The sequence below is a fragment of the Oncorhynchus mykiss genome, chromosome 22, assembly GCF_013265735.2.
Source record: "Oncorhynchus mykiss isolate Arlee chromosome 22, USDA_OmykA_1.1, whole genome shotgun sequence".
In the NCBI taxonomy this organism is placed as follows: domain Eukaryota; kingdom Metazoa; phylum Chordata; class Actinopteri; order Salmoniformes; family Salmonidae; genus Oncorhynchus; species Oncorhynchus mykiss.
In genome coordinates this window covers 39140230-39165524 of record NC_048586.1, presented here as the reverse complement: position 1 = coordinate 39165524, position 25295 = coordinate 39140230, and the positions used below count along the sequence as shown (strand labels likewise).

At 43.0% G+C, this 25295-nt stretch overlaps 1 protein-coding gene across 1 annotated transcript in view; it reads left to right on the top strand.

Annotated features, from left to right (window-relative positions):
* The first annotated feature begins 10754 nt into the window (after nt 1–10754).
* Nucleotides 10755–25295, top strand: part of klf7b (Kruppel-like factor 7b) — a 156089-nt gene continuing 141548 nt past the window's right edge. Inside the window, exon 1 of the mRNA XM_021579706.2 lies at nt 10755–11272. Within this exon, the coding sequence (XP_021435381.1) occupies nt 11171–11272 (102 nt within the window). The 5' untranslated portion in view covers nt 10755–11170. The remainder of the gene's footprint in view (nt 11273–25295) is intronic.

Below are 25295 nucleotides of genomic sequence, written 5' to 3'. Positions count from 1 at the left end.
CTCTGCAGCAATGTTAGAACATTTAGTTGTTATAGCAGCAAAGGGGGGGATCAGCTCCGGGTAGGGTAGTTACTTGTAATTGTTGCCACCACAGAGACTGGGAGTACCAGTGGTTGGTCTAGACATAGATGTTCTCCCCTCATCAGATCCCCCAGGAGTGGATGCCAAGAGACCAGTCTGTATTGTCTAGACGTTCTCCCCTCAGCATCCACTCCTGAGTAATCTGATAAGAGACCAGTCTGTATTGTCTAGACGTTCTCCCCTCAGCATCCACTCCTGAGTGATCTGATAAGAGACCAGTCTGTATTGTCGAGACGTTCTCCCCTCAGCATCCACTCCTGAGTGATCTGATAAGAGACCAGTCTGTATTGTCTAGAGCAGTGGTTCCCAAACTTTTTATAGTCCCGTATAAAAAACTATTATTAAAATGTGAACCACATTTTTATTTGGCTACCCCCGACGGCATTCCCCAGTTTGGGAATACCTGGTCTAGAGTGACAGAACATAAATACATGACAATGTTATAGAGAACAATCCAGAAAAAAAGTAGGGCTATACAATATAAAATATAACAGGCTCATGGATTATTAGGCATATTAATTTACAAGCTGTATTGATGACGTCACAATGCATTTACCCAGAGCCACTAACAGGAGCAGTTATGATGAAGTGCCTTGCTCATGGGCACATAGTCACTCCCCCCCCACCTTGTCGGCTTGGGATTCAAACCAGCAACCTTTTGGTTAATGGCCAAAAAAACGTTAACCAAAAGGCTACATGCTGCAATACTATTGATGGATCTCTTGCATACTTGAAGACTGTATAGCCAACTCATTGTTCTAGGGCTGTTAGTGGTCAAGTGTGAAGCTGTTTTTCTCAGGTTAAGAACAAATACATATTCACAATGATGGCCTACCAGGGAACACTGGGTTAACTGCCTTGTTCAGGGGCAGAATGACAGATTTTTACCTTGTCAGATCTGGGATTCAATCCAGCCACTATCCGGTTACTGACCCAACGCTCTGACCACTAGGCTGCCTGCCACTCAAATTGTGTTGGTTAACAGGCTAACTAGGATATTATTGGTATAAAAGCTAGACTGGCCATTGCAAGCAACATGTTCTTCCATTATTGACTTTATACTTCTTTCACTGTTCGTTGTTTAAGTAGACCCAGATTGTGATGTTGTCCCATACATTCTATTTCTATGGCACACTTCCACTCAGTCTAGACACTGTTGACCTAGCCAACATGTCATCACTGTCAAACAAACTTGAAGGAGACTACAGTAGCCAGTTGCATTATAGGGTGTAGGCAGGATACTGGAAAATACAATTGGAAGGATGTCATTAGGTAGGCTATTCATTTTCATCTTAGAGAGGAATATAAATATCCTGTGAGTAATATTAGCCAAAACACTTGGGCTTCAGAGAGCTTCCCATTTGGACCGTCAGGTGTGGCACGTCGTTTTCAGTTGATCCTGGGCATCCTGAAGAAAGTCTCCAATACACCAGGATTGACGAGAGACACGACATCGGAGTGTTTAGTTACGCACACGCCATCTTCTGCTGCATCGTCAGTCTGATGTTGTACCTCCTCCATTATTGGAATAAACTGGTCCCATTCTGGACAGCCGAGACATTCACTGTCTGTTAGTAGAGGTAGGCATCTTGCGGAACTGCACAACCAGTCAATTCAACTTAAGGGCTTTATTGGCATGGGAAACATATGTTTACATTGCCAAAGCCAGCAAAATAGATAATTAACAAAAGTGAAATAAACAATCAAAAATAAACAGTAAACATTACACTCCATAGGAATACAGCCATTTCAAATGTCATATTATGGCTATATACAGTGTTATAACGATGTGCAAATAGTTAAAGTACAAAAGGGAAAATATGTAAACCCATAAATATGGGTTGTATTTAAAAAGGTGTTTGTTCTTCACTGGTTGACCTTTTCTTGTGGCAATAGGTCACAAATCTTGCTGCTGTGATGACACACTGTGGTATTTCACCCAATAGACATGGGAGTTAGGAAGTGCAGCTCAGTTTCCTCCTCATTTTTTGGGCAGTGTGCACATAGCCTGTCTTCTCCTGAGAGCCAGGTTTACCTATGGCGGCCTTTCTCAGTAGCAAGGCCATGCTCACTGAGTCTATACATAGTCAAAGCTTTCCTTAATTTTGGGTCAGCCACAGTGGTCAGGTATTCTGCCACTGTGTACTCTCTGTTTAGGGCCAAATAGCATTCTAGTTTTCTCTGTGTCATGTAATTATCTTTCTGTTTTCTCATGATTTGGTTGGGTCTTATTGTGTTTCTGTCCTGGGTCTCTGTGGGGTCTGTTTGTGTTTGTGAACTGAGCCCCAGGACCAGCTTGCTTAGGGGACTCTTCTCCAGGTTCATCTCTCTTCAGGTGATGTATTTGTTCTGGAAGGTTTGGGAGTGTGTGTAGTGGGTACCAGCCCAATTAATCTCTGCAGGCATTATTTGGCGTTTTGTGTTGTACACATAGGATACTTTTGCAGAATTCGGCACGGAGACTCTCAATTTTGTGTTTGTCCCATTTTGTGAATTATTGGTTGGTGAGCGGACCCCAGACCTCACAACCATAAAGGGCAATGGGTTGTGGATTTCCCTTTTCCATTTGTATTTGTGGTCCTGGCAATTTGACCCTTTTTGGACCTTTTTCTCTTACTGAGATTTACTGTCAGGGCCCAGGTCTGAAAGAATCTGTGCAGAATATCTACATCCTGCTGTAGGCCCTCCTTGGTTGGGGACAGAAGCACCAGATCGTCAACAAACAGCAGACATTTGACTTCAGATTCTAGTGGTGTAAGACCGGGTGCTGCAGACTGTTCTAGTGTCCTCACCAATTCATTGATATATATGTTGAAGAGGGTGGGGCTCAAGCTGCATCCCTGTCTCACCCCACGGCCCTGTGGAAAGAAATGTGTGTGTTTTGGTTTGTTTATTTGACAATTAGGGTGTGCAGGGTGCATATGTGGTCTGTCAAACGATAATTTGTTAAAATTCCAATTTGACATTTGCTCAGTACATTGTTTTCACTGAGGAAATGTATGAGTCTACTGTTAATGATAATGCAAAGAATTTTCCCAAGGTATCTGTGGACGCATATCTCACAGTAGTTATTGGGGTCAAATTTGTCTCCACTTTTGTGGATTAGGGTGTTCTGTCCTTGGTTCCAAATATTGGGGAAGATGCCAGAGCTGAGGATGATGTTAAAGAGTTTAAGTATAGCCAATTGGAATTTGTGGTCTGTATATTTTATAATTTAATTTAGGATAGCATAAACACCACAGGCCTTTTGGGGTTGGAGGGTTTTTATTTTGTCCTGTAGTTCATTCAAGGTAATTGGAGAATCCAGTGGGTTCTGGTAGTCTTTAATAGTTGATTCTAAGATTTGTATTTCATCATGTATATGTTTTTGCTGTTTGTTCTTTGTTAAAGGGCCAAAAAGACTGGATGAGAGCGGTTAAGAGATAGTGGTTAAGAGAGAGTTGTTAAGAGAGAGTGGTTAATCCATACAACTCCGTTTTGGATGGATAACTCTTTGTGTTTTTGTTTGTTTAGCCAATTTCCCCAGAAGTGTTTAGATTCTATGGATTCTTCAACTACATTGAGCTGATTGCTAACGTGCTGTTCCTTCTTTTTCCGTTGTCTATTTCTGTATTGTTTTAGTGAATCACCATAGTGAAGGTGTAGGCTCAGGTTTTCTGAGCCTCTATGATTTTGGTTGGATAGATTTCTCAATTTCCTTCTCAGGTTTTTGCATTTTTCATCAAGCCATTGGTCATTGTTGTTCATTAGCTTAGGTTGTCTGCTTAAAAATACTGTTTTATTGGGCAGCTGACAGGTTAAATAAACTGGTTAGGTTTTCTACTGCTCAGTTTACACCTTCACTATTACAGTGAAACGTATTGTCCAGGAAGTTTTCTAAAATGGATTGAATTTGTTTGTTGTTTGTTGTTTGTTGTTAGTTTTTTGGAAGGTTTCTAAACAACTTTCCTTACATCTACACCTTTTCTCACTATCCTTTGGCTTTGATGCCTCATGATTGAGTATTGCTCTTTTCAAGACTGTGTTTCCTTGACATCTGCACGTTCCTGTCTCTCCCTAGCTATTTTCTCTCGGTCAGCCCGCAAATGGAACAACTCAGCCTCGGTATACCCTGGTTCAAACCAATATGGCACAACAGTACCATTCTGAAAATAAGGCAGGTCTCCAGTTTCCTCTTCGTTCTGGATCTGACATTCTTCACTCTAACTAAATTTGACGTGGGCAAATACTGTGAAGGAGAGAGAAAATAAAATGATTGTTTACATCCTTCAACCACACCCACCACGGAAGTCCCAGGTCCCGACTCACGACATTAATCTACTTCCTTTCATTACGAAGATAAAATACATTGGTAAAAATGTGCCTGCTGAAATAAGTTTGATGAAAAATTGTGCAGAGAAAGTCATTACAATGACTATTGCAATCATGGGAAGCCAGAGGGGTGTTTTGGGGAGGTATTTCTGATGGACTTTGAGGGTGTCAGCTTATTATCTACATCAAAATACTCAAGCAACGGACCTAAAAACTGTCCTGGGTACTGACAAACAACCAGGCAAGTGTTATAAAGGGCCCAGAACGATTTTTGGGTGAACCTCCCCTTTAAGTATTAAAAGTAAATGTAATTGCTGGGGGAAAAAAGTAAAAGTAAAAGTATGAATCATTTCAAATTCCTTATTTTAAGCAAACCAGATTGTCTTGGTTTATTGTATTTACAGATGGCCAGGGCTACACCAACACACAGTCATAATTTACAAAGAATGATTCTCTGTTTAGTGAGTCCGCCAGATCAGAGGCAGTAGAGATGACCAAGGATGTTCTCTTGATAAGTGTGTGAATTGGACCATTTTCCTGTCCTACTAAGCACTCAAAAAGTACCATTTGGTGTCATGGAAAAATTTGTAAAAAGTACATTATTTTCATTAGGAATGTAGTGAAGTAAGTAGTAAAATAGTAGTAAAATATATAAATAGTGAAGTACTTAAAGTATTTTTACTTAAGTACTTTACACCACTGGCAGGAATACATATCATGGATATATATATATGCTGTAACAGGTTCACAGTGAAAGTAGAAAAGCAGTGAGATACAGTTGAAGTCAGAAGTTTACATATATTTAGGTTGGAGTAATTAAAACTCATTTGTCAACCACTCCACTAATTTCTTGTTAACAAACTATAGTTTTGGCAAGTTGGTTAGGACATCTACATTGTGCATGACACAAGTCATTTTTCCAACAATTGTTTACAGACAGATTATTTCACATATAATTCACAGTATCACAATTCCAGTGGGTCAGAAGTTTACATACACTAAGTTGACTGTGCCTTTTAACAGCTTGGAAAAGTCCAGAAATGTCATGGCTTTAAAAGCTTCTGATAGGCTAATTGACATCATTTGAGTTAATTGGAGGTGTACCTGTGGCTGTATTTCAAGGCATACCTTCAAACTCAGTGCCTCTTTGCTTGACATCATGGGAAAATCTAAAGAAATCAGCCAAGATCTCAGAAAATAAATTGTAGACCTCCACAAGTCTGCTTCATCCCTGGGAGCAATTTCCAAACACCTGAAAGTACCACGTTCATCTGTACAAACAATAGTACACAAGTATAAACACCATGGGACCAAGCAGCCGTCATACCGCTCAGAAAGGAGACGCATTTTGTCTCCTAGAGATGAACGTACTTTGGTGCGAAAAGTGCAAATCAATCCTAGAACAACAGCAAAGGACCTTGTGAAGATGCTGGAGGAAACAGGTACAAAAGTATCTACATCCACAGTAAAACAAGTCCTATATCGACATAACCTGAAAGGCTGCTCAGCAAGGAAGAACGCACTACTCCAAAACCGCCATAAAAAAGCCAGACTACGGTTTGCAACTGCACATGGGGACAAAGATGGTACTTTTTGGAGAAATGTCCTCTTGTCTGATTAAACAAAAATATAACTGTCATAATGAACATCGTTATGTTTGGAGGAAAAAGGGGGAGGGTTGCAAGCCGAAGAACACCATCCCAACCATGAAGCACAGGGGGTGGAAGCATCATGTTGTTTGGGTGCTTTGCTGCAGGAGGGACTGGTACACTTCACAAAATAGATGGCATCATGAGGCAGGAAAATTATGGCGATATATTGAAGCAACATCTCAAGACATCAGTCGGGAAGTTCAAGCTTGGTTGCAAATGGGTCTTCCAAATGGACAATGACCCCAAGCATACTTCCAAAGTCATGGCAAAACGGCTTAAGGACAACAAAGTCAAGGTATTGTAGTGGCCATCACAAAGCCCTGACCTCAATCCTATAGAAAATGTGTGGGCAGAACTGAAAAAGCGTGTGCGAGCAAGGAGTCCTACAAACCTGACTCAGTTACACCAGCTCTGTCAGGAGGAATGCACCAAAATTCACCCAACTCGTTGTGGGTAGCTTATGGAAGGCATTCCGAAATGTTTGACCCAAGTTAAACAATTTAAAGGCAATGCTACCAAATACTAATTGAGTGTATGTAAACTTCTGACCCACTGGGAATGTGATGAAAGAAAGCTGAAATAAATGATTCTCTCTACTATTATTCTGACATTTCACATTCTTAAAATAAAGTGGTGATCCTAACTGACCTAAGACAGGGAATGTTTACTCTGATTAAATGTCAGGAATTGTGAAAACTGTGTTTAAATGTTTAAATGACTAAGGTGTATGTAAACTTCCGACTTCAACAGTATACATTCATTAGAGACCTCTATGTTTGTGCCAAATGTAATTGTTGTGCATTTGGACCTGAGACTTCATATGTACCAACCAAGGGAGGTGTAATATTTATTAGTTTATTTACATTAGGTAGCCTATTAAACCTGTACACATAACCAGGTACAGTGTTATTACAGTCCAGGTAAGCATTGCTGTGAAACTTGTTTGTGTATTCACATTTCAATTTATATGCTATAACTATGCAAACAAATTCAAATGATTTGTGACTTCCCTTACCCTGGCCTTTTAATAATAGGGAAATGTCTATCTATACATTTACACGACTGTTATGTAATAATGTAAAGTAGCCATGGTAGATTGCTCCCTTTCCCCTGAAAAGTGTATTTAAAAACAGGCAGCCTATCTGTTTTCACCTGGCTATGAGGACAACATCTTCCCATTCTACCAGTAAATGTCATACATGCTGGTATTATTATTATGTAAGGGTTATATATTTTCACATTAATGTAAAGTTTGAATTTTTTATAGTCAAAAAAGTTGATGTATGGCTCAATATGGCCAAATTATTAATTACAGCCCCAATCAACACACTCGTAGTAATCATAATGAAATGATTCACAATCCATATGGCCAAGATAAGATAAGAATTAAAACGCTTTGTGATTAGCTTTGATTATTTTTTTTTAAATGTGTGTATTTTTAAAACCTGTTATGGCTGCTGTCCCTGTACAGGGATCAACATCAGCGGAAATTTCAGAGTGACAACTAATAGTACTCGATACAACTCAAACTTTCATTAAAACACACATGCAGGGTACTCAATTAAAGTCACACTCGTTGTGAATCTAGCCAACATGTCAGATTTTTAAAATGCTTTTCGGCGAAAGCATGAGAAGCTATTATCTGATAGCATGCAACCCCCCGAAATACCTAAAGGGGACGTAAACAAAAGAATTAGCGTAGCCGGCGCTACACAAAACACAGAAATAAAATATGAAACATTTATTACCTTTGACGAGCTTCTTTGTTGGCACTCCTATATGTCCCATAAACATCACAATTGGGTCTTTTTTTCGATTAAATTCGTCCATGTATACCCAAAATGTCAATTTATGAAGCCTGTCTGATCCAGGAAAAAACTGCTTTCCAAAACACAACGTCATTTTTTTAAATTAAAAAAGTTGCCCATAAACTTTGACAAAACACTTCAAACTACTTTTGTAATCCAACTGTAGGTATTAGTAAACGTTAATAATCGATCAAATTGATCACGGGGCGATCTGTATTCAATAGCAGCAAGTCTTGAAATCATGGTCCATATTCTCCCTTTCATAACTTCCTCCGGTGTACTCGACGACAGGAAGTGCCTATTCCTCATTTCACCAAGGATTAACTTCAACCAAATTACCAAGTCTGGCGACATCGTGTGGAAGCTGTAGGAACTGTAAACTGGTCGCTATCTATTTTTTTTTTTTTTTTTTTTTTTTGTGAACAGTTTTCCTTGGGATTTTGCCTGCTACACACGTTCTGTTATAGTCACAGACATGATTTAACCAGTTTTAGAAACTTCAGAGTGTTTTCTATCCACACATACTAATCATATGCATATACTATATTCCTGGCATGAGTAGCAGGACGTTGAAATTTTGCGCGATTTTTAACAAAAAGTTGAAAAAATTCACAGCCTCCGAGACAGCAACACTTGTACTTTTTTTTTACAATTATTTTTCCCTTAAGCTACAGATACAGTCCCTTCCGAAAGTACTCATACCCCTTGACTTATTCAACATTCTGTTGTATTACAGCCTGAATTCAACATGGATTCAATGCCTTTTCGTCTGCCCATCTACACATAAAACCCCATAATGACAGAGCATGTTTTTAGAAATGTTTGCAATGTTGTTGTTTTTTAAGTATACAGAAATATCTAATTTAAATAAGTATTCACAACCCTGAGTCAATACTTTGTAGAAGCACCTTTGGCAGCAATTACATCTGTGAGTCTTTCTGGATAAGTCTCTAACAGCTTTCAGCACCTGGATTGTTCAACAATTGCCCATTATTATTTTCAAAATTCTTCAAGCTCTGTCACATTGATTGGTTGATCATTGCTAGACAACCATTTTCAGGTCTTGCAATAGATTTCCAAGCAGATTTAAGTCAAAACTGTAACTCGGCCACTCAGGAACATTCACTGTCTTCTTGGTAAGCAACTCCAGTGTAGATTTGGCCTTGTGTTTTAAGTTATTGTCCTGCTGAAAGGTGAATTAATCTCCCAGTGCCTGGTGAAAAGAAGACTGAGCTACGTTATCCTCTAGGATTTTGCCTGTGCTTAGCTCCATTTCGTTTATTTTTTATCCTGAAAAACTCCCCTGTCCTTAACAATTACAAGCATACCCATAACATGATGCAGCCACCACTATGCTTAAAAATATGGAGAGTGGTACTCAGTAATGTGTTGTATTGGATTTTCCCCAAGCATAACACTTTGTATTCAGGACAAAAAGTGAATTGCTTTGCCACATTTTTTGCAGAATTATTTTAGTGGCTTGTTGAAAACAGGATGCATGTTTTGGAATATTTTTATTTGGTACAAGCTTCCTTCTTTTCACTCTGTCAATTAGGTTAGCATTGTGGAGTACTTCAATATTGTTGATACATCCTCAGTGTTCTCCTATCACAGCCACTAAATTCTGTAACTGTTTTAAAGTCACCATTGGCCTCATGGTGAAATCCATGAGCGGTTTCCTTCCTCTCCGGGAACTGAGTTAGACAAGATGCCTGTATCTTTGTGATGACTGGGTGTATTGACACACCATCCAAATAGTTATTAATAACTTCACCATACTCAAAGGGATATTCAGTGTCTGTGTTTTTTTTGGGGGGGGGGGTTCACCCATCAACCAATAGGTTCCCTTCTTTGCGAGCCATTGGAAAGCCTTGCTGGTCTTTGTGGTTGAATCTGTGTTTGAAATTCCCTGCTCAACTGAGGGACCTTACATATAATTGTATGTGTGGGGTACAGAGATGAGGTAGTCATTCAAAAATCATGTTAAACACTACTGTTGGGTGCAGTGTGTCCATGCAACTTATTATGTGACTTGTTAAGCAAATCTTTACTCCTGAACTATTTAGACTTCACATAACTAAAGGGTTGAATACTAGTTGACTCAAGACCTTTCAGCTTTTCATTTTTAATGAATTTGTAAAAATCTCAAAAAACATAATTCCACTTTGACATTATGGGGTGTTGTGTGTTGGCCAGTGACAAAATAATCTACATTGAATCAATTTTAAATGGAGGCTGTAACACAACAAAATGTGGAAGAAGTCAATGGGTGTGAATACTTTCTGAAGGCTCTGTAGAATAGATAGTCCACACGTTGAGTTCTGTATTACTCTGTAGAATAGATAGTCCACACGTTGAGTTCTGTATTACACAGCCGGTTTCCAGTAAAAGCCTGCAACCTCAAACCACAAGAGAAGTCGCCTCGGAGCTGTGTTGTGTTGGGAAAGCTGTTACATCACAGCCCCAGAGTCCCTATCGGTCTCATGTCCGGACGTTTCTTCCTTAAAACTATATTCGAAAAATGTTTAACGAATTACAGTGAAAACACGTTTTAGCACTATTACATGTGTTTAAAATTAGTTATTTTGAAGCCTGGAAGGTTTGTGTATGCTTCCCGTTCGGCCACAGACTTCAACTGAGTGAAGGAAGTATGCTGCAGCATTTATATAGCCATCTAAAAATAGCTCACCTTTCACTGCCATGTATGACTAGAGTGACAGCTACACAAAGCCAATAGCGGCTCGCCATTCATTCTAACTCCTCCCTTTTACCTATTTTAGCGCCGCCTTAATTGGACGCCAGTGAGATCATCAAACCCTATTTACCTTATATGGTCACGCACGGAATTGATTGACAACAAACCACTCCCCCGTCCGAGTCGCTTGCTCGCTCCGCTCACTAGACAGCTAGCCCGAGCTACTCTCCCATTCGCCTGATGAAGCTACTGCAGGCAGCGGAAAAACCAACCTGGAATTTATAGAGCGAATATTGCAATCTGGCAATGCGGAAATAGATGGACGTTTCATGTCACCGAGTTGGCATTCCACTTCTGGACTGAAGACCTGAGAGTTAGCGCCAGAGAAAAAAGGATCGCAATTCAGAGACATAATATTAAACTCTTCTTTTTCTATTGTTTATAGTGGTTCTTCGGTGTGTTATTTAGTTCCTGTGGTATATAGCGCCATACTTTCTGGTGCATGGACAGACGCACAGAGGAGGATCTGAAGACATTTTTTTTGTTAACCCCTAACCATACAAAAGTGGGGTTGTATTTCTTCCGGTGGATCAAAGTAAATTACTTTCAAATCTTGCATCAACATGGACGTGTTGGCGAATTACAGTATTTTTCAGGAACTCCAACTCGTGCATGACACTGGCTATTTCTCTGCAATGCCTTCGCTGGAGGAGAACTGGCAGCAGGTGATTTGCTGCTTTTTCTTTACTTTACTGTATAACTGTCTTGACTTATATTGTAGCAAACTAGTATTTGTAAATCATCACTTATATGCTGCTGGTGCTCCGGAGCTCGAGCTGCGGCGCTCACATGTCTCCCCATGCAGCCTGTCATGAAAACATTCTCAAGTTGATCACACCAGCAGGCAGCACTGTGTAGAGGGAGACAGGCTGCTATGGACGCGTCTGTGACCATGATTCCACCCGTGTGCGCTATTTTCCAACCCCCGGTATACTATTTCGTTTTTCTAGCTCTTCTCTGGCTTTAACGGCTCTTGGTTGCATCTCGCTTGCCGATTGTAACAGTGTTATGCTGCAATTAATGACAAGCGATGTCTTGTTGGAGACAAGTCTGCATTCTTCATGTTATTTGATTGTTTTTATTGGTTATATAAATTGATCATAGCACCTTGATTGCATGGTAGGCTATAATAGTAGTATAATTTGGTTTTAAGCACAAGACGCTATTTGAATAACATTATAACGGTTTGTATTTTCCGTGTTTCGTGTATTGAATGCGGAGCGCCGTCTGTCATTCGCTCTGTTTGGTTTATTCCTAAAGGATGGCAACCAACCTGAGAGCTCCCACACAAAATTGCACGTCTGCCAGGTGCGATTTGAGAAGGCGCGGGGCAATTTAGGCATAGAAGTAGGACTCGTAACTAATAACAAGAGACTTGATCTTAAATAATGCATCCGCATCTGTCAGATTACTTGGTGTTTTCAGCCTGTTGGTACGAGAACCAACTCCCGATTGCGATGCAGAATATATTATCAACAGCGAGCCGCGAAGATGTTCGCGTGAGGGTGATAAGCAAGGCTGCATGGGGGAAGAGTGGGTGTTTGTGTGTGTGTGTGTGTGGTAACCTAGTGAACGCATACCATACCATACATACCACTAGTGCTTTTGGTTGGAAATCCACTCTCACCAGTGATCCGAATGGAGCATGTGATGTTGCTGGAAAGCTGGTGGGGGAAATCCCCTGTATTTGTCTGTGTCATTGTGGCATGTCGCGCTCGACATGAAGGCAAACCACTCATTCATTAGAATGAAGTCATCCGCAGGGCTGGCAGTGGTACAGTGAGCACACACGGGCATGGCCAAGCAGGCAGACGTGCCAACGCTACTGCCAGTTACCACTTATCCCACTTCTGTGGGTGACTTACTGACACTAATTCACATGACTTGATCCTATTACTATTTGGTCGAGTGATGCTATTGGTTTACAGGAAAGGAGTGGTTGTGATATTACTGTGTAAGAAGAATAATAGGTGCGTCATTTCATGGAATGAGATCAGGTATCTGTCCTTTTTAAAGATGGAGACTGGTGAGCTTTCGAGTGCTTGGCCGGAGTTACTGATTCGGTGCGCGTGGTGAGATGAGCGCGTATGAGTCCGCGCTGGAGCTCCACTCTGCTGTGCGCACGGCTGCACGTATCGGCTGGTCTCGTGTTGACTGGCTGTCTCCCCCAACTCATTGCAATTCCATGTGCTCAACTGCGGGAAAGGAATCGGCTGGTTATTTATCGCTTGTGTGTGAGCGTGAAAAGGATCCAGCAGACCCCCTGAGCCCCCCTTACACACACACACACACACACACACACACACACACACACACACACACACACACACACACACACACACACACACACACACACACATGGTTGGCTGGCATGTGCTAATGGAAAGCTGTGGTCTGGCAGGGCTCATCCCACCACTTTCATCAGTAATTGGCTGCTTGCTGTCAGAAAGACAGACAGACAGGCAGACGAGTCTACTCTGCTCCATCTATCATTCGCCCTCTTTGTTGTCTCATATAACCTGTTCACTTTTTTGTGTCCATTAGCAGCCTTGACACACACAGGGACTAGGGCCTTTTTGTCACAAGGCTGTTGTACATAAAATCTGTCCATGTGGTAACGTGTGTTTGTTGTGTGTGTCCTGTGTGTTTGCCTAGCTGGCTCTGACACAATGGTGCCATGTTGTTTGGAATGGCTGTCAGGCCGGCCTACTGGCATGTTTGTGAGGACCTTGGGTTTGGGGAGAACATGGTTTGTGAGGACCTCGGTCTGGGGGGAACATGGTTTATGAGGACCTTGGGTCTGGGGGAACATGGTTTGTGAGGACCTTGGGTCTGGGGGAACATAGTTTATGAGGAACTTGGGTCTGGGGGAACATGGTTTATGAGGACCTTGGGTCTGGGGGAACATGGTTTGTGAGGACCTTGGGTCTGGGGGAACATGGTTTGTGAGGACCTTGGGTCTGGGGGAACATGGTTTATGAGGACCTTGGGTCTGGGGGAACATGGTTTATGAGGACCTTGGGTCTGGGGGAACATGGTTTGTGAGGACCCTGGATCTGGGGGAACATGGTTTGTGAGGACCCTAGGTCTGGGGGAACATGGTTTATGAGGACCCTGGGTCTGGGGGAACATGGTTTATGAGGACCTTGGGTCTGGGGGAACATGGTTTATGAGGACCTTGGGTCTGGGGGAACATGGTTTGTGAGGACCCTGGATCTGGGGGAACATGGATTGTGAGGACCTTGGGTCTGGGGGAACATGGTTTATGAGGACCTTGGGTCTGGGGGAACATGGTTTGTGAGGACCCTGGATCTGGGGGAACATGGTTTGTGAGGACCTTGGGTCTGGGGGAACATGGTTTATGAGGACCCTGGGTCTGGGGGGAACATGGTTTATGAGGACCCTGTGTCTGGGGGAACATGGTTTATGAGGACCCTGGGTCTGGGGGGAACATGGTTTATGAGGACCCTGGGTCTGGGGGGGAACATGGTTTATGAGGACCTTGGGTCTGGGGGAACATGGTTTGTGAGGACCTTGGGTCTGGGGGAACATGGTTTATGAGGACCTTGGGTCTGGGGGAACATGGTTTGTGAGGACCTTGGGTCTGGGGGAACATGGTTTATGAGGACCTTGGGTCTGGGGGAACATGGTTTATGGGGACCCTGGGTCTGGGGGAACATGGTTTATGAGGACCTTGGGTCTGGGGGAACATGGTTTATGGGGACCCTGGGTCTGGGGGGGAACATGGTTTATGAGGACCCTGGGTCTGGGGGAACATGGTTTATGAGGACCTTGGGGCTGGGGGAACATGGTTTGTGAGGAACAGTACACTGAATCCAGACACCTACTGTAGCCTTCTCCAAACCTAGCAGTGAACTGCTCCAAGTCTTCCATTACACAGCAAAACCAAAAGAGAGAGGAATAGAGAGAGAGGAGGAGATAGAGAGGAGGAGATAGAGAGGAGGAGATAGAGAGGAGTAGAGAGAGAGGAGGAGATAGAGAGGAGGAGATAGAGAGGAGTAGAGAGAGAGGAGGAGATAGAGAGGAGGAGATAGAGAGGAGTAGAGAGAGAGGAGGAGATAGAGAGGAGTAGAGAGAGAGGAGGAGATAGAGAGGAGGAGAGAGAGAGTAGGAGATAGAGAGGAGGAGAGAGAGAGGAGGAGATAGAGAGGAGTAGAGAGAGAGGAGGAGATAGAGAGGAGTAGAGAGAGAGGAGGAGATAGAGAGGAGGAGATAGAGAGGAGTAGAGAGAGAGGAGGAGATAGAGAGGAGTAGAGAGAGAGGAGGAGATAGAGAGGAGGAGATAGAGAGGAGGAGATAGAGAGGAGTAGAGAGAGAGGAGGAGATAGAGAGATGAATAGAGAGAGAGGAGGAGATAGAGAGATCAATAGAGAGAGAGGAGGAGATAGAGAGATGAATAGAGAGAGAGGAGGAGATAGAGAGAGGAGGAGAGAGATGAATAGAGAGAAAGGAGGAGATAGAGAGGAGTAGAGAGAAAGGAGGAGATAGAGAGGAGTAGAGAGAGAGGAGGAGATAGAGAGGAGTAGAGAGAGAGGAGGAGATAGAGAGGAGTAGAGAGAGAGGAGGAGATAGAGAGATTAATAGAGAGAGAGGAGGAGATAGAGAGATCAATAGAGAGAGAGGAGGAGATAGAGAGATGAATAGAGAGAGAGGAGGAGATAGAGAGATCAATAGAGAGAGAGGAGATAGAGAGATGAATAGAGAGAGAGGAGGAGATAGAGAGAGGAGGAGAGAGATGAATAGAGAGAAAGGAGGAGATAGAGAGGAGTAGAGAGAAAGGAGGAGATAGAGAGGAGTAGAGAGAGAGGAGGAGATAGAGAGGAGTAGAGAGAGAGGAGGAGATAGAGAGGAGTAGAGAGAGAGGAGGAGATAGAGAGATGAATAGAGAGAGAGGAGGAGATAGAGAGATCAATAGAGAGAGAGGAGGAGATAGAGAGATGAATAGAGAGAGAGGAGGAGATAGAGAGATCAATAGAGAGAGAGGAGGAGATAGAGAGATGAATAGAGAGAGAGGAGGAGATAGAGAGAGGAGGAGAGAGATGAATAGAGAGAAAGGAGGAGAGAGAGATGAACAGAAAGAGAGGAGAGAAATAAATAGAGAGAAAGGAGGAGTGAGAGAGGAACACAGAAAGAGGAATAGAGAGAGGAGGAGAGAGAGAGAGGAGGAGAGAGAGGAGGAGAGAGAGGAGGAGAGAGAAAATAGAGCGAGAGGAATAGAGAGAGAGGAATAGAGAGAGAGGAATAGAGAGAGAGACATAGAGAGAGAGGAATAGAGAGAGAGGAGGAGAGAGAGAGGAGAGAGAGACATAGAGAGAGAGGAATAGAGAGAGAGGAGGAGTGAGAGGAATAGAGAGAGAGGAGGAGATAGAGAGATGAATAGAGAGAGAGGAGGAGATAGAGAGATGAATAGAGAGAAAGGAGGAGATAGAGAGAGAGGAGGAGAGAGAAGAATATATAGAGAGGAATAGAGAGATGAATAGAGAGAAAGGAGGAGAGAGAGGAATAAAGTGAGAGGAGGAGAGAGAGAGGAATAGAGAGAGAGGAACAGAAAGAGAGGAGGAGAGAAATAAATAGAGAGAAAGGAGGAGTGAGAGAGGAACAGAGAGAGGAGGAGAGAGAGAGAGGAGGAGAGAGAGGAGGAGAGAGAAAAATAGAGTGAGAGGAATAGAGAGAGACATAGAGAGAGAGGAATAGAGAGAGAGACATAGAGAGAGAGGAATAGAGAGAGAGGAGGAAAGAGAGAGGAGGAGAGGGAGACATAGAGAGAGAGGAATAGAGAGAGAGGAGGAGTGAGAGGAATAGAGAGAGAGGGATAGAGAGAGAGGAATAGAGAGAGAGGAATAGAGAGAGAAATAGAGAGAGAGGAATAGAGAGAGAGGAGGAGAGAGAGGAATAGAGTGATAGGAGGAGAAAGAGGAATAGAGAGAGAGGAATAGAGTGAGAGGAGGAGAACGAGGAATAGAGTGAGAGGGGGAGAGAGAGAGGGGAATAGAGAGAGAGGAGGAGAGAGAGAAATAGAGAGAGAGGGGAATAGAGAGAGAGGAATAGAGAGGGAGAGGTATAGGGAGAGAGGAATAGAGAGAGAGGAGGAGAGAGAGAGAGAGAGAGGAGGGGAGAGAGAGAGAGAGGAGGAGGAGAGAGAGAGAGAGGAGGAGAGAGAGAGAGAGGAGGGGAGAGAGAGAGAGAGAGGAGGAGAGAGAGAGAGAGAGGAGGAGAGAGAGGGAGAGGAGGAGAGAGAAAGAGAGAGAGAGGGAGAGGAGGAGGAGAGAGAGATATGAGGAGAGAGAGAGAGGAGGAGAGAAAGGAATGAAGAGAGAGGAATAGAGAAAGAGAGGAATAGAGAGAGAGAGGAATCGAGAGAGAGAGGAATAGAGAGAGGGGAGGAGAGAGAGAGAGGAATAGAGAGAGAGAGGAATAGAGAGAGAGAGGAATAGAGAGAGAGAGGAATAGAGAGAGAGAGGAATAGAGAGAGGGGAGGAGAGAGAGAGAGGAATAGAGAGAGAGAGGAATAGAGAGAGAGAGGAATAGAGAGAGAGAGGAATAGAGAGAGGGGAGGAGAGAGAGAGAGGAATAGAGAGAGAGAGGAATAGAGAGAGAGAGGAATAGAGAGAGAGAGGAATAGAGAGAGGGGAGGAGAGAGAGAGAGGAATAGAGAGAGAGAGGAATAGAGAGAGGGGAGGAGAGAGAGAGAGGAATAGAGAGAGAGAGGAATAGAGAGAGAGAGGAATAGAGAGAGAGGAATAGAGAGAGAGAGGAATAGAGAGAGGGGAGGAGAGAGAGAGAGAGGAATAGAGAGAGAGAGGAATAGAGAGAGGGGAGGAGAGAGAGAGAGGAATAGAGAGAGAGAGGAATAGAGAGAGAGAGGAATAGAGAGAGAGAGGAATAGAGAGAGAGAGGAATAGAGAGAGAGAGGAATAGAGAGAGGGGAGGAGAGAGAGAGAGGAATAGAGAGAGAGAGGAATAGAGAGAGAGAGGAATAGAGAGAGAGAGGAATAGAGAGAGAGAGGAATAGAGAGAGAGAGGAATAGAGAGAGGGGAGGAGAGAGAGAGAGGAATAGAGAGAGAGAGGAATAGAGAGAGAGAGGAATAGAGAGAGAGAGGAATAGAGAGAGAGAGGAATAGAGAGAGAGAGGAATAGAGAGAGGGGAGGAGAGAGAGAGAGGAATAGAGAGAGAGAGGAATAGAGAGAGAGAGGAATAGAGAGAGAGAGGAATAGAGAGAGAGGGGAGGAGAGAGAGAGAGGAATAGAGAGAGAGAGGAATAGAGAGAGAGAGGAATAGAGAGAGGGGAGGAGAGAGAGAGAGGAATAGAGAGAGAGAGGAATAGAGAGAGAGAGGAATAGAGAGAGAGAGGAATAGAGAGAGAGAGGAATAGAGAGAGAGAGGAATAGAGAGAGAGAGGAATAGAGAGAGAGAGGAATAGAGAGAGGGGAGGAGAGAGAGAGAGGAATAGAGAGAGGGGAGGAGAGAGAAAGATAGAGACATTTGAAATGTCTTTATTCTTTTGGATCTTTTCTGAGTGTAAAGTTTACTGTTTTTTTAATGGTTTATTTCACTTTTGTTTACAATATATTTTCCTTGCTTTGGCAATGTAAACATATGTTTCCCATGCCAATAAAACCCTTTAAATTGAATTGAAATTGAGAAAGAGAGAGAGTAATAGAGAGAGAGAGAGAGAGAGAGAGAGAGAGAGAGCGGAATAGAGGAAGATAAATAGAGGACATCACTTGGAAGGACAAACCATAAAAGTCCCACATGATGGAGGTAGAGAGGAAGGGAATGAAGGGGGAAAGGAGGGGGTGGAAAGTGAGGGAGTTAGTTGAAAAAAGCCCTGTCCTGTCTGTGTAGACAGGTGGATAAAATAGTTTTTTCTAGTGCAGCTCGGCAGCGTTAAAGCTGCCTGATGTTTTTACTGGTGCGGTCGGATGGCTTGATAGGATAGCGTCTACTCCATCTAGCGTGGCCCTAGATCTGCCAGGCAACCTTCCTTCCCTTCCTCCCTCGCTCCGACATGGAGACAAGATGGATGTCTGTGGCAGGCCCCCGGTGAGCAGAGTATGAATCAGGCCGTAATGGACGCGATATGGGTGAATTGAGTTTCAGTGCTGGGGGGAAGAGGGGCACTAGCAGTGTATGATGAAGGGCCGGCGGCGAGCCATACATGATGAAGTAGTCCCCCCCTCCTCCCGTTCTCTCTCTCTCTCTCTCTCTCTCTCTCTCTCTCTCTCTCTCTCAAATTCAATTCAAGGGCTTTATTGGCATGGGAAACATGTGTTAACATTGCCAAAGCAAGTGAAATAGACAATAAACAAAAGTGAAATAAATAATAAAAATGTACAGTAAACATTACACTCACAAAAGTTCCAAAAGAATAAAGACATTTCAAATATTGTGTTATGTGCAAATAGTTAAAGTACAAAAGGGAAAATAAATAAACATAAATATGGGTTGTATTTACAGTGGTGTTTGTTCTTCACTGGTTGGCCTTTTCTTGTGGCAACAGGTCACAAATCTTGCTGTGATGGCACACTGTGGTATTTCACCCAGTAGATACGGGAGTTTATCAAAATCGGGTTTGTTTTCAAATTCTTTGTTGATCTGTGTAATCTGAGGGAAATATGTGTCTCTAATATGGTCATAAATTGGACAGGAGGTTAGGAAGTGCAGCTCAGTTTCCACCTCATTTTGTCGGCAGTGAGCACATAGCCTGTCTTCTCTTGAGAGCCAGGTCTGCCTACGGCGGCCTTTCTCAATAGCAAGGCTATGTTCCCTGAGTCTGTACATAGTCAAAGCTTTCCTTTGGGTCAGGTATTCTGCCACTGTGTACTCTCTGATTAGGGCCAAATATCATTCTAGTTTGCTCAGTTTTTTTGTTAATTCTTTCCAATGTGTCAAGTAATTATCTTTTTGTTTTCACAACCATGAAGGGCAGTGGGTTCTATTTTTAGCCAGGTTTTAGTTGGTATATAGATTTTTATTTTCCTTTAGATGGCATTGAAGACCCTTCTTGCCTTGTCTCTCAGATCGTTCACAGCTTTGTGGAAGTTACCTGTTGCGCTGATGTTTAGGCCGAGATATGTATAGTGTTTTGTGTGCTCTAGGGCAACGGTGTCTAGATGGAATTTGTATTTATGATCCTGGCAAATTGACCTTTTTCAGAGCTGAGATTTACTGTCAGGTCCCAGGTCTGACAGAATCTGTGCAGAAGATCTAGGTGCTGCTGTAGGCCCTCCTTGGTTGGGGACAGAAGCACCAGATCATCAGCAAACAGTAAACATTTGACTTCAGATTCTAGTAGGGTGAGGCCGGGTGCTGCATACTCTTCTAGTGCCCTCGCCAATTCATTGATTTTTATGTTGAAGACTGTCTCACCCCACGGCCCCGTGGAAAGAAATGTGTGTGGATTTTATAATGTCGTATGTTTTTCCCCCAACACCACTTTCCATCAATTTGTATAGCAGACGCTCATGATCCAAAATGTGTCAAAAGCTTTTTTGGAATCAACAATGCATGTGGCTTTGTTTTGTTTCTTTGTTTGTCCATTTGGGTGTGCAATGTGATGACGTGGTCTGTCGTACAGTAATTTGGTAAAAAGACCATTTGACATTTGCTCAGTACATTGTTTTCACTGAGTCTGCTGTTAATGATAGTGTAGAGGATTTTCCCAAGGTTGCTGTTAATGCATATCCCACGGTAGTTGTTGGGGTGAAATTTGTCTTAATTTCTGTGGATTGGGGTGATCAGTCCTTTGTTCCAAATATTGGGGAAGATGCCAGGGTTTGTATTTTGTCCTGTAGTTCATTCAATATAGTTGGATAATCTAGTGAGTTCTGGTAGTTTTTAACAGTTCCTTATAAGCTTTATATTTGATCATGTGTATGGGTTTGCTGTTTTTTAATTTGTTATAGAGCAAACAAGATTGGAGAAGTGGTTTACCCATACATCTCCATTATGGATAGATAATTCTTTGTGTTGTTGTTTGTTTAGTGTTTTCCAATTTTCCCAGAAGTGGTTACAGTCTATGGATTCTTCAATTACATTGAGCTGATTTCTGACATGCTGTTCCTTCTTTTTCCGTAGTGTATTTCTTTATTGTTTTAGTGATTCACCATAGTGAAGGCGTAGACTCAGGTTTTCCGGGTCTCTATGTTTTTGGTTAGATAGGTTTCTCAATTTCTTTCTTGAGTTTTTGCATTCTTAATCAAATGATTTACATTTTTAGATTTGATAGGGAAGCTGACAGGTTAAATACACTGGTTAGGTTTTCTACTGCAAGGTTACACCTTCACTATTACAGTGAAGCGTTTTGTCCAGGAAGTTGTCTAAAAGGGATTGAATTTGTTTTTTGGTAGGTTTCCACACAACTTTCCTTACATCTATACCATTTCTTAATATTATTCCGTTCCTTTGGCTTTGATGCCTCAAGATAGAGTATTTCTCTGTTCAAGTAGATTGTGATTTTGCTGTGATCTGATAGGGGTGTCAGGTGACTGACTGTGAACGCTCTGAGAGACTCGGGGTTGAGGTCAGTGATAAAGTAATCTACAGCAGGTATTCCCAAACAGGAGTATGCGCAATGCCGTTGGGGGTACGCCAAATAAAAACGTGATTCAGATTTTAAATATTTGTCATTTTTATTTCTTCACATTTTCAAACAGTCCATTTAGTATGGCCCGCGTCCATACAGACAAATACCAGCTACACCTGCACCTGTCGATGACACAAGTTGATCTGCTTCCACAAGCACATCCAATACTAGCATCAGTAATTCTACATGTGTTGTTAGCCCAGCTAGCACGGACACTGACAGTTGTGAATCTGATGCAGCTGAAGAGCTACTGCCCGTTACCCGGGAAAGCAGCAAGCTACTGCCCCCTTACCCGGGAAAGCACCAAGCTACTGCCCCCTTACCCGGGAAAGCACCAAGCTACTGCCCCCTTACCCGGGAAAGGACCAAGCTACGGCCCCCTTACCCGGGAAGGCACCAAGCTACTGCCCCCTTACCCGGGAAGGCACCAAGCTACTGCCCCCTGGCCCGGGAAAGCGCCAAGCTACTGCCCCCTTACCCGGGAAGGCACCAAGCTACTGCCCCCTTACCCGGGAAGGCACCAAGCAACTGCCCCCTTACCCGGGAAGGCACCAAGCTACTGCCCCTTACCCGGGAAGGCACCAAGCTACTGCCCCCTTACCCGGGAAAACACCAAGCTACTGCACCGACACTCTTGCACAGACATTTAGAAACAAGACATGCCAATTTAAAAAAAATAAGCTACAGGAGTTTTTTGAGCGAGAATTATGACGTCTTTCAAGTAGTAAGACGTATAAAATCAACAGATACCAATAATAAGAAGGGGCTATAAGCATCTTATATGGTGAGCTAGCGAGTTGCTAGGACAGGCAAGCCCCATACTATTGTGGAGGACTTAATTCTTCCTGCTGCTGAGGATATGGCTGGGACAATGCTGGGGGAAAAGGCCAAATAAACTATACAGACAATTCCTTCATCAAACAACACTGTTTCACGATGCATCAGTGACATGGCAGGAGATGTTTTGAAACAATTACTGCTTTGCATACAAGCCAGTGAATTGTATGCGTTACAGCTGGATGAGTCAACAGACGTGGCGGGCCTGGCACAGCTCCTGGTATATGTCCGTTATGTTTTGTGGGGGGTCAATTAAGGAAGACATCCTCTTCTGCAAACCACTGGAAACCAGGACAGCAGGAGAGGATATTTTTAAAGTACTGGATAGCTTTGTGACAACAAATGGACAATCGAAGTCAAGATGTGTTGGTAGCTGTACTGATGGTGCAAAAGTCATGACAGGGAGACACACACAATTTTCACTTGTCTGACCGCCAGAATGATGACAAGTTTCTCACACGGCTGGTCTCTCTGGGTGATGTTTTTTCACCCTTGAATGATCTGAATCTAGGGTTACAGGGACTCTCCAACTATATTCAATTTGCGGGACAAAATTGAGGCTGTGACTAAGAAGTTGGAGCTCTTCTCTGTCTGCATTAACAAGGACAACACACAGGTCTTTCCATCATTGTAGGATTTTTGTGTGCAAATGAACTCAATCTAACGGACAATGTCAAATGTGATATAGCGAAGCACCTGAGTGAGTTGGGTGCACAATTACACATGTACTTTTACACAGATACTTTCACACAGGTACTTTCCCGAAACGGATGACACAAACAACTGGATTTGTTTTCCCTTTCATGCCCTGCCTCCATTCCACTTACTGATATCTGAACAAGAGAGTGTCATAGAAATTGCAACAAGCAGTTCTGTGAAAATGTAATTTAATAACAAGCCACTGCCAGATTTCTGGATAGGGCTGCGCTCAGAGTTTCTTGACTTGGCAAATTGCGCTGCTAAGACACTGGTGCCCTTTGAAACCACCTACCTATGTGAGAGTGGATTTTCAGACTGCGTAGAAAATTATGTAAGACTGAGACTCTCTCCAATACTTCCAACATTGCAGAGTTATGGACGTCCTTTCAATCATACCCTTCTCATTAACCTGTGGTGAGTTATTCAATATTTTTGATGAACAAATAAGGTTTTATATATATTATTATTTGTGCCCTGGTCCAATAAGAGCTCTTTGTCACTTCCCACAAGCCTGGTTGTGACAAAAACTCACACTCATTCTTATGTCTAATAAATGTATCGTATAGTGTGTGTGTGGCAGGCTTACAATGATGTCAAAAACAAACATTTGAGAGTGTGCTGACCCTGGTGCTAGAGGTTGAATGTTTGAAGGGGTACGGGACTATAAAAAGTTTTGGGAACAGTACTACAGCCAAGAGATGGACTGTAGGTGTGCCTACCTTAGGAGTCCCCTCAAAGACTACCATTGACTATGTCATGGCCAAAAGTTTTGAGAATAACACAAATATTAATTTTCACAAAGTCTGCTGCCTCATTTTGTATGATGGCAATTTCCATGTACTCCAGAATGTTATGAAGAATGATCAGATGAATTGGAATTAATTGCAAAGTCCGTCTTTAACATGCAAATGAACTGAATCCCCCCCAAAATATTTCCACTGCATTTCAGCCCTGCCACAAAAGCACCAGCTGACATCATGTCAGTGATTCTCTCGTTAACACAGGTGTGTGTTGACGAGGACAAGGCTGGAGATCACTCTGTCATGCTGATTGAGTTCAAATAACAGACTGGAAGCTTCAAAAGGAGGGTGGTTCTTGGAATCATTGTTCTTCCTCTGTCAACCATGGTTACCTTCAAGGAAACATGTGCCGTCATCATTGCTTTGCACAAAAAGTGCTTCACAAAGGGCTTCACATGCAAGGATATTGCTGCCAGTAAGATTGCACCTGAATCAACCATTTATCGGATCATGAAGAACTTCAAGGAGAGCGGTTCAATTGTTGTGAAGAAGGCTTTATGGCGCCCAAGAAAGTCCAGCAAACGCCAGGACCGTCTCCTAAAGTTGATTCAGCTGCGGGATCGGGGCACCACCAGTACAGAGCTTGCTCAGGAATGGCAGGAGGCAGGTGTGAGTGCATCTGCACGCACAGTGAGGCAAAGACTTTTGGAGGATGGCCTGGTGTCAAGAAGGGCAGCAAAGAAGCCACTTCTCTCCAGGAAAAACATTAGGGACAGACTGATATTCTGCAAAGGGATTGGACTGCTGAGGACTGGAGTAAAGTCATTTTCTCTGATGAATCCCCTTTCCAATTGTTTGGGGCATCCGGAAAAAAGCTTGTCCGGGGAAGACAAGGTGAGCCCTACCATCAGTCCTGTGTCATGCCAACAGTAAAGCATCCTGAGACCATTCATGTGTGGGGTTACTTCTCAGCCAAGGGAGTGGGCTCACTCACAATTTTGTCTAAGAACACAGCCATGAATAAAGAATGTTACCAACACATCCTCCGAGAGCAACTTCTCCCAACCATCCAGGAACAGTTTGGTGACGCACAATGCCTATTCCAGCATGATGGAGCACCTTGCCATAAGGCAAAAGTGCTAACTAAGTGGCTTGGGGAACAAAACATTGATATTTTGGGTCCATGGCCATAAACTCCCCAGACCTTAATCCCACTGAGAACTTGTGGTCAATCCTCAAAAGGCGGGTGGACAAATAAAAAATAAAAAACTAATATTGACAAACTTCAAGCATTGATTATGAAAGAATTGTCTGCCCAGAAGTTAATTGACAGCCTGCCAGGGCGGATTGCAGAGGTCTTGAAAAAGAAGGGCCAACACTGCAAATATTGACTCATTGCATCAACTTCATGTAATTGTCAATAAAAGCCTTTGACACTTATGAAATGCTTGTAATTATACTTCAGTATTATCTAGTAACATCTGACAAAAATATCTAAAGACACTGATGCAGCAGACTTTGTGAAAATTAATATTTCTGTCATTCTCAACATTTTTGGCCACGACTGTACATACCCAGCATGCAACAGATTTGCAGGAGTTGTGACCCTTTTTTGTTGGTTATGTTGTCGCCGTTGTGCCTAGGGGGCATATGGGGGAGGGAATGCTGTTACCTCCAGGTAGGTGTTTGTTCCACTGTGCGCTGAGGGTGTCATCCAGTCCTGGTATTTAGGTCGCCACAGACTAGTACATGTCCTTGGGCCTGGAAATGATTGATCCAGGATGGAAAGCTGTCTTCATTAAAG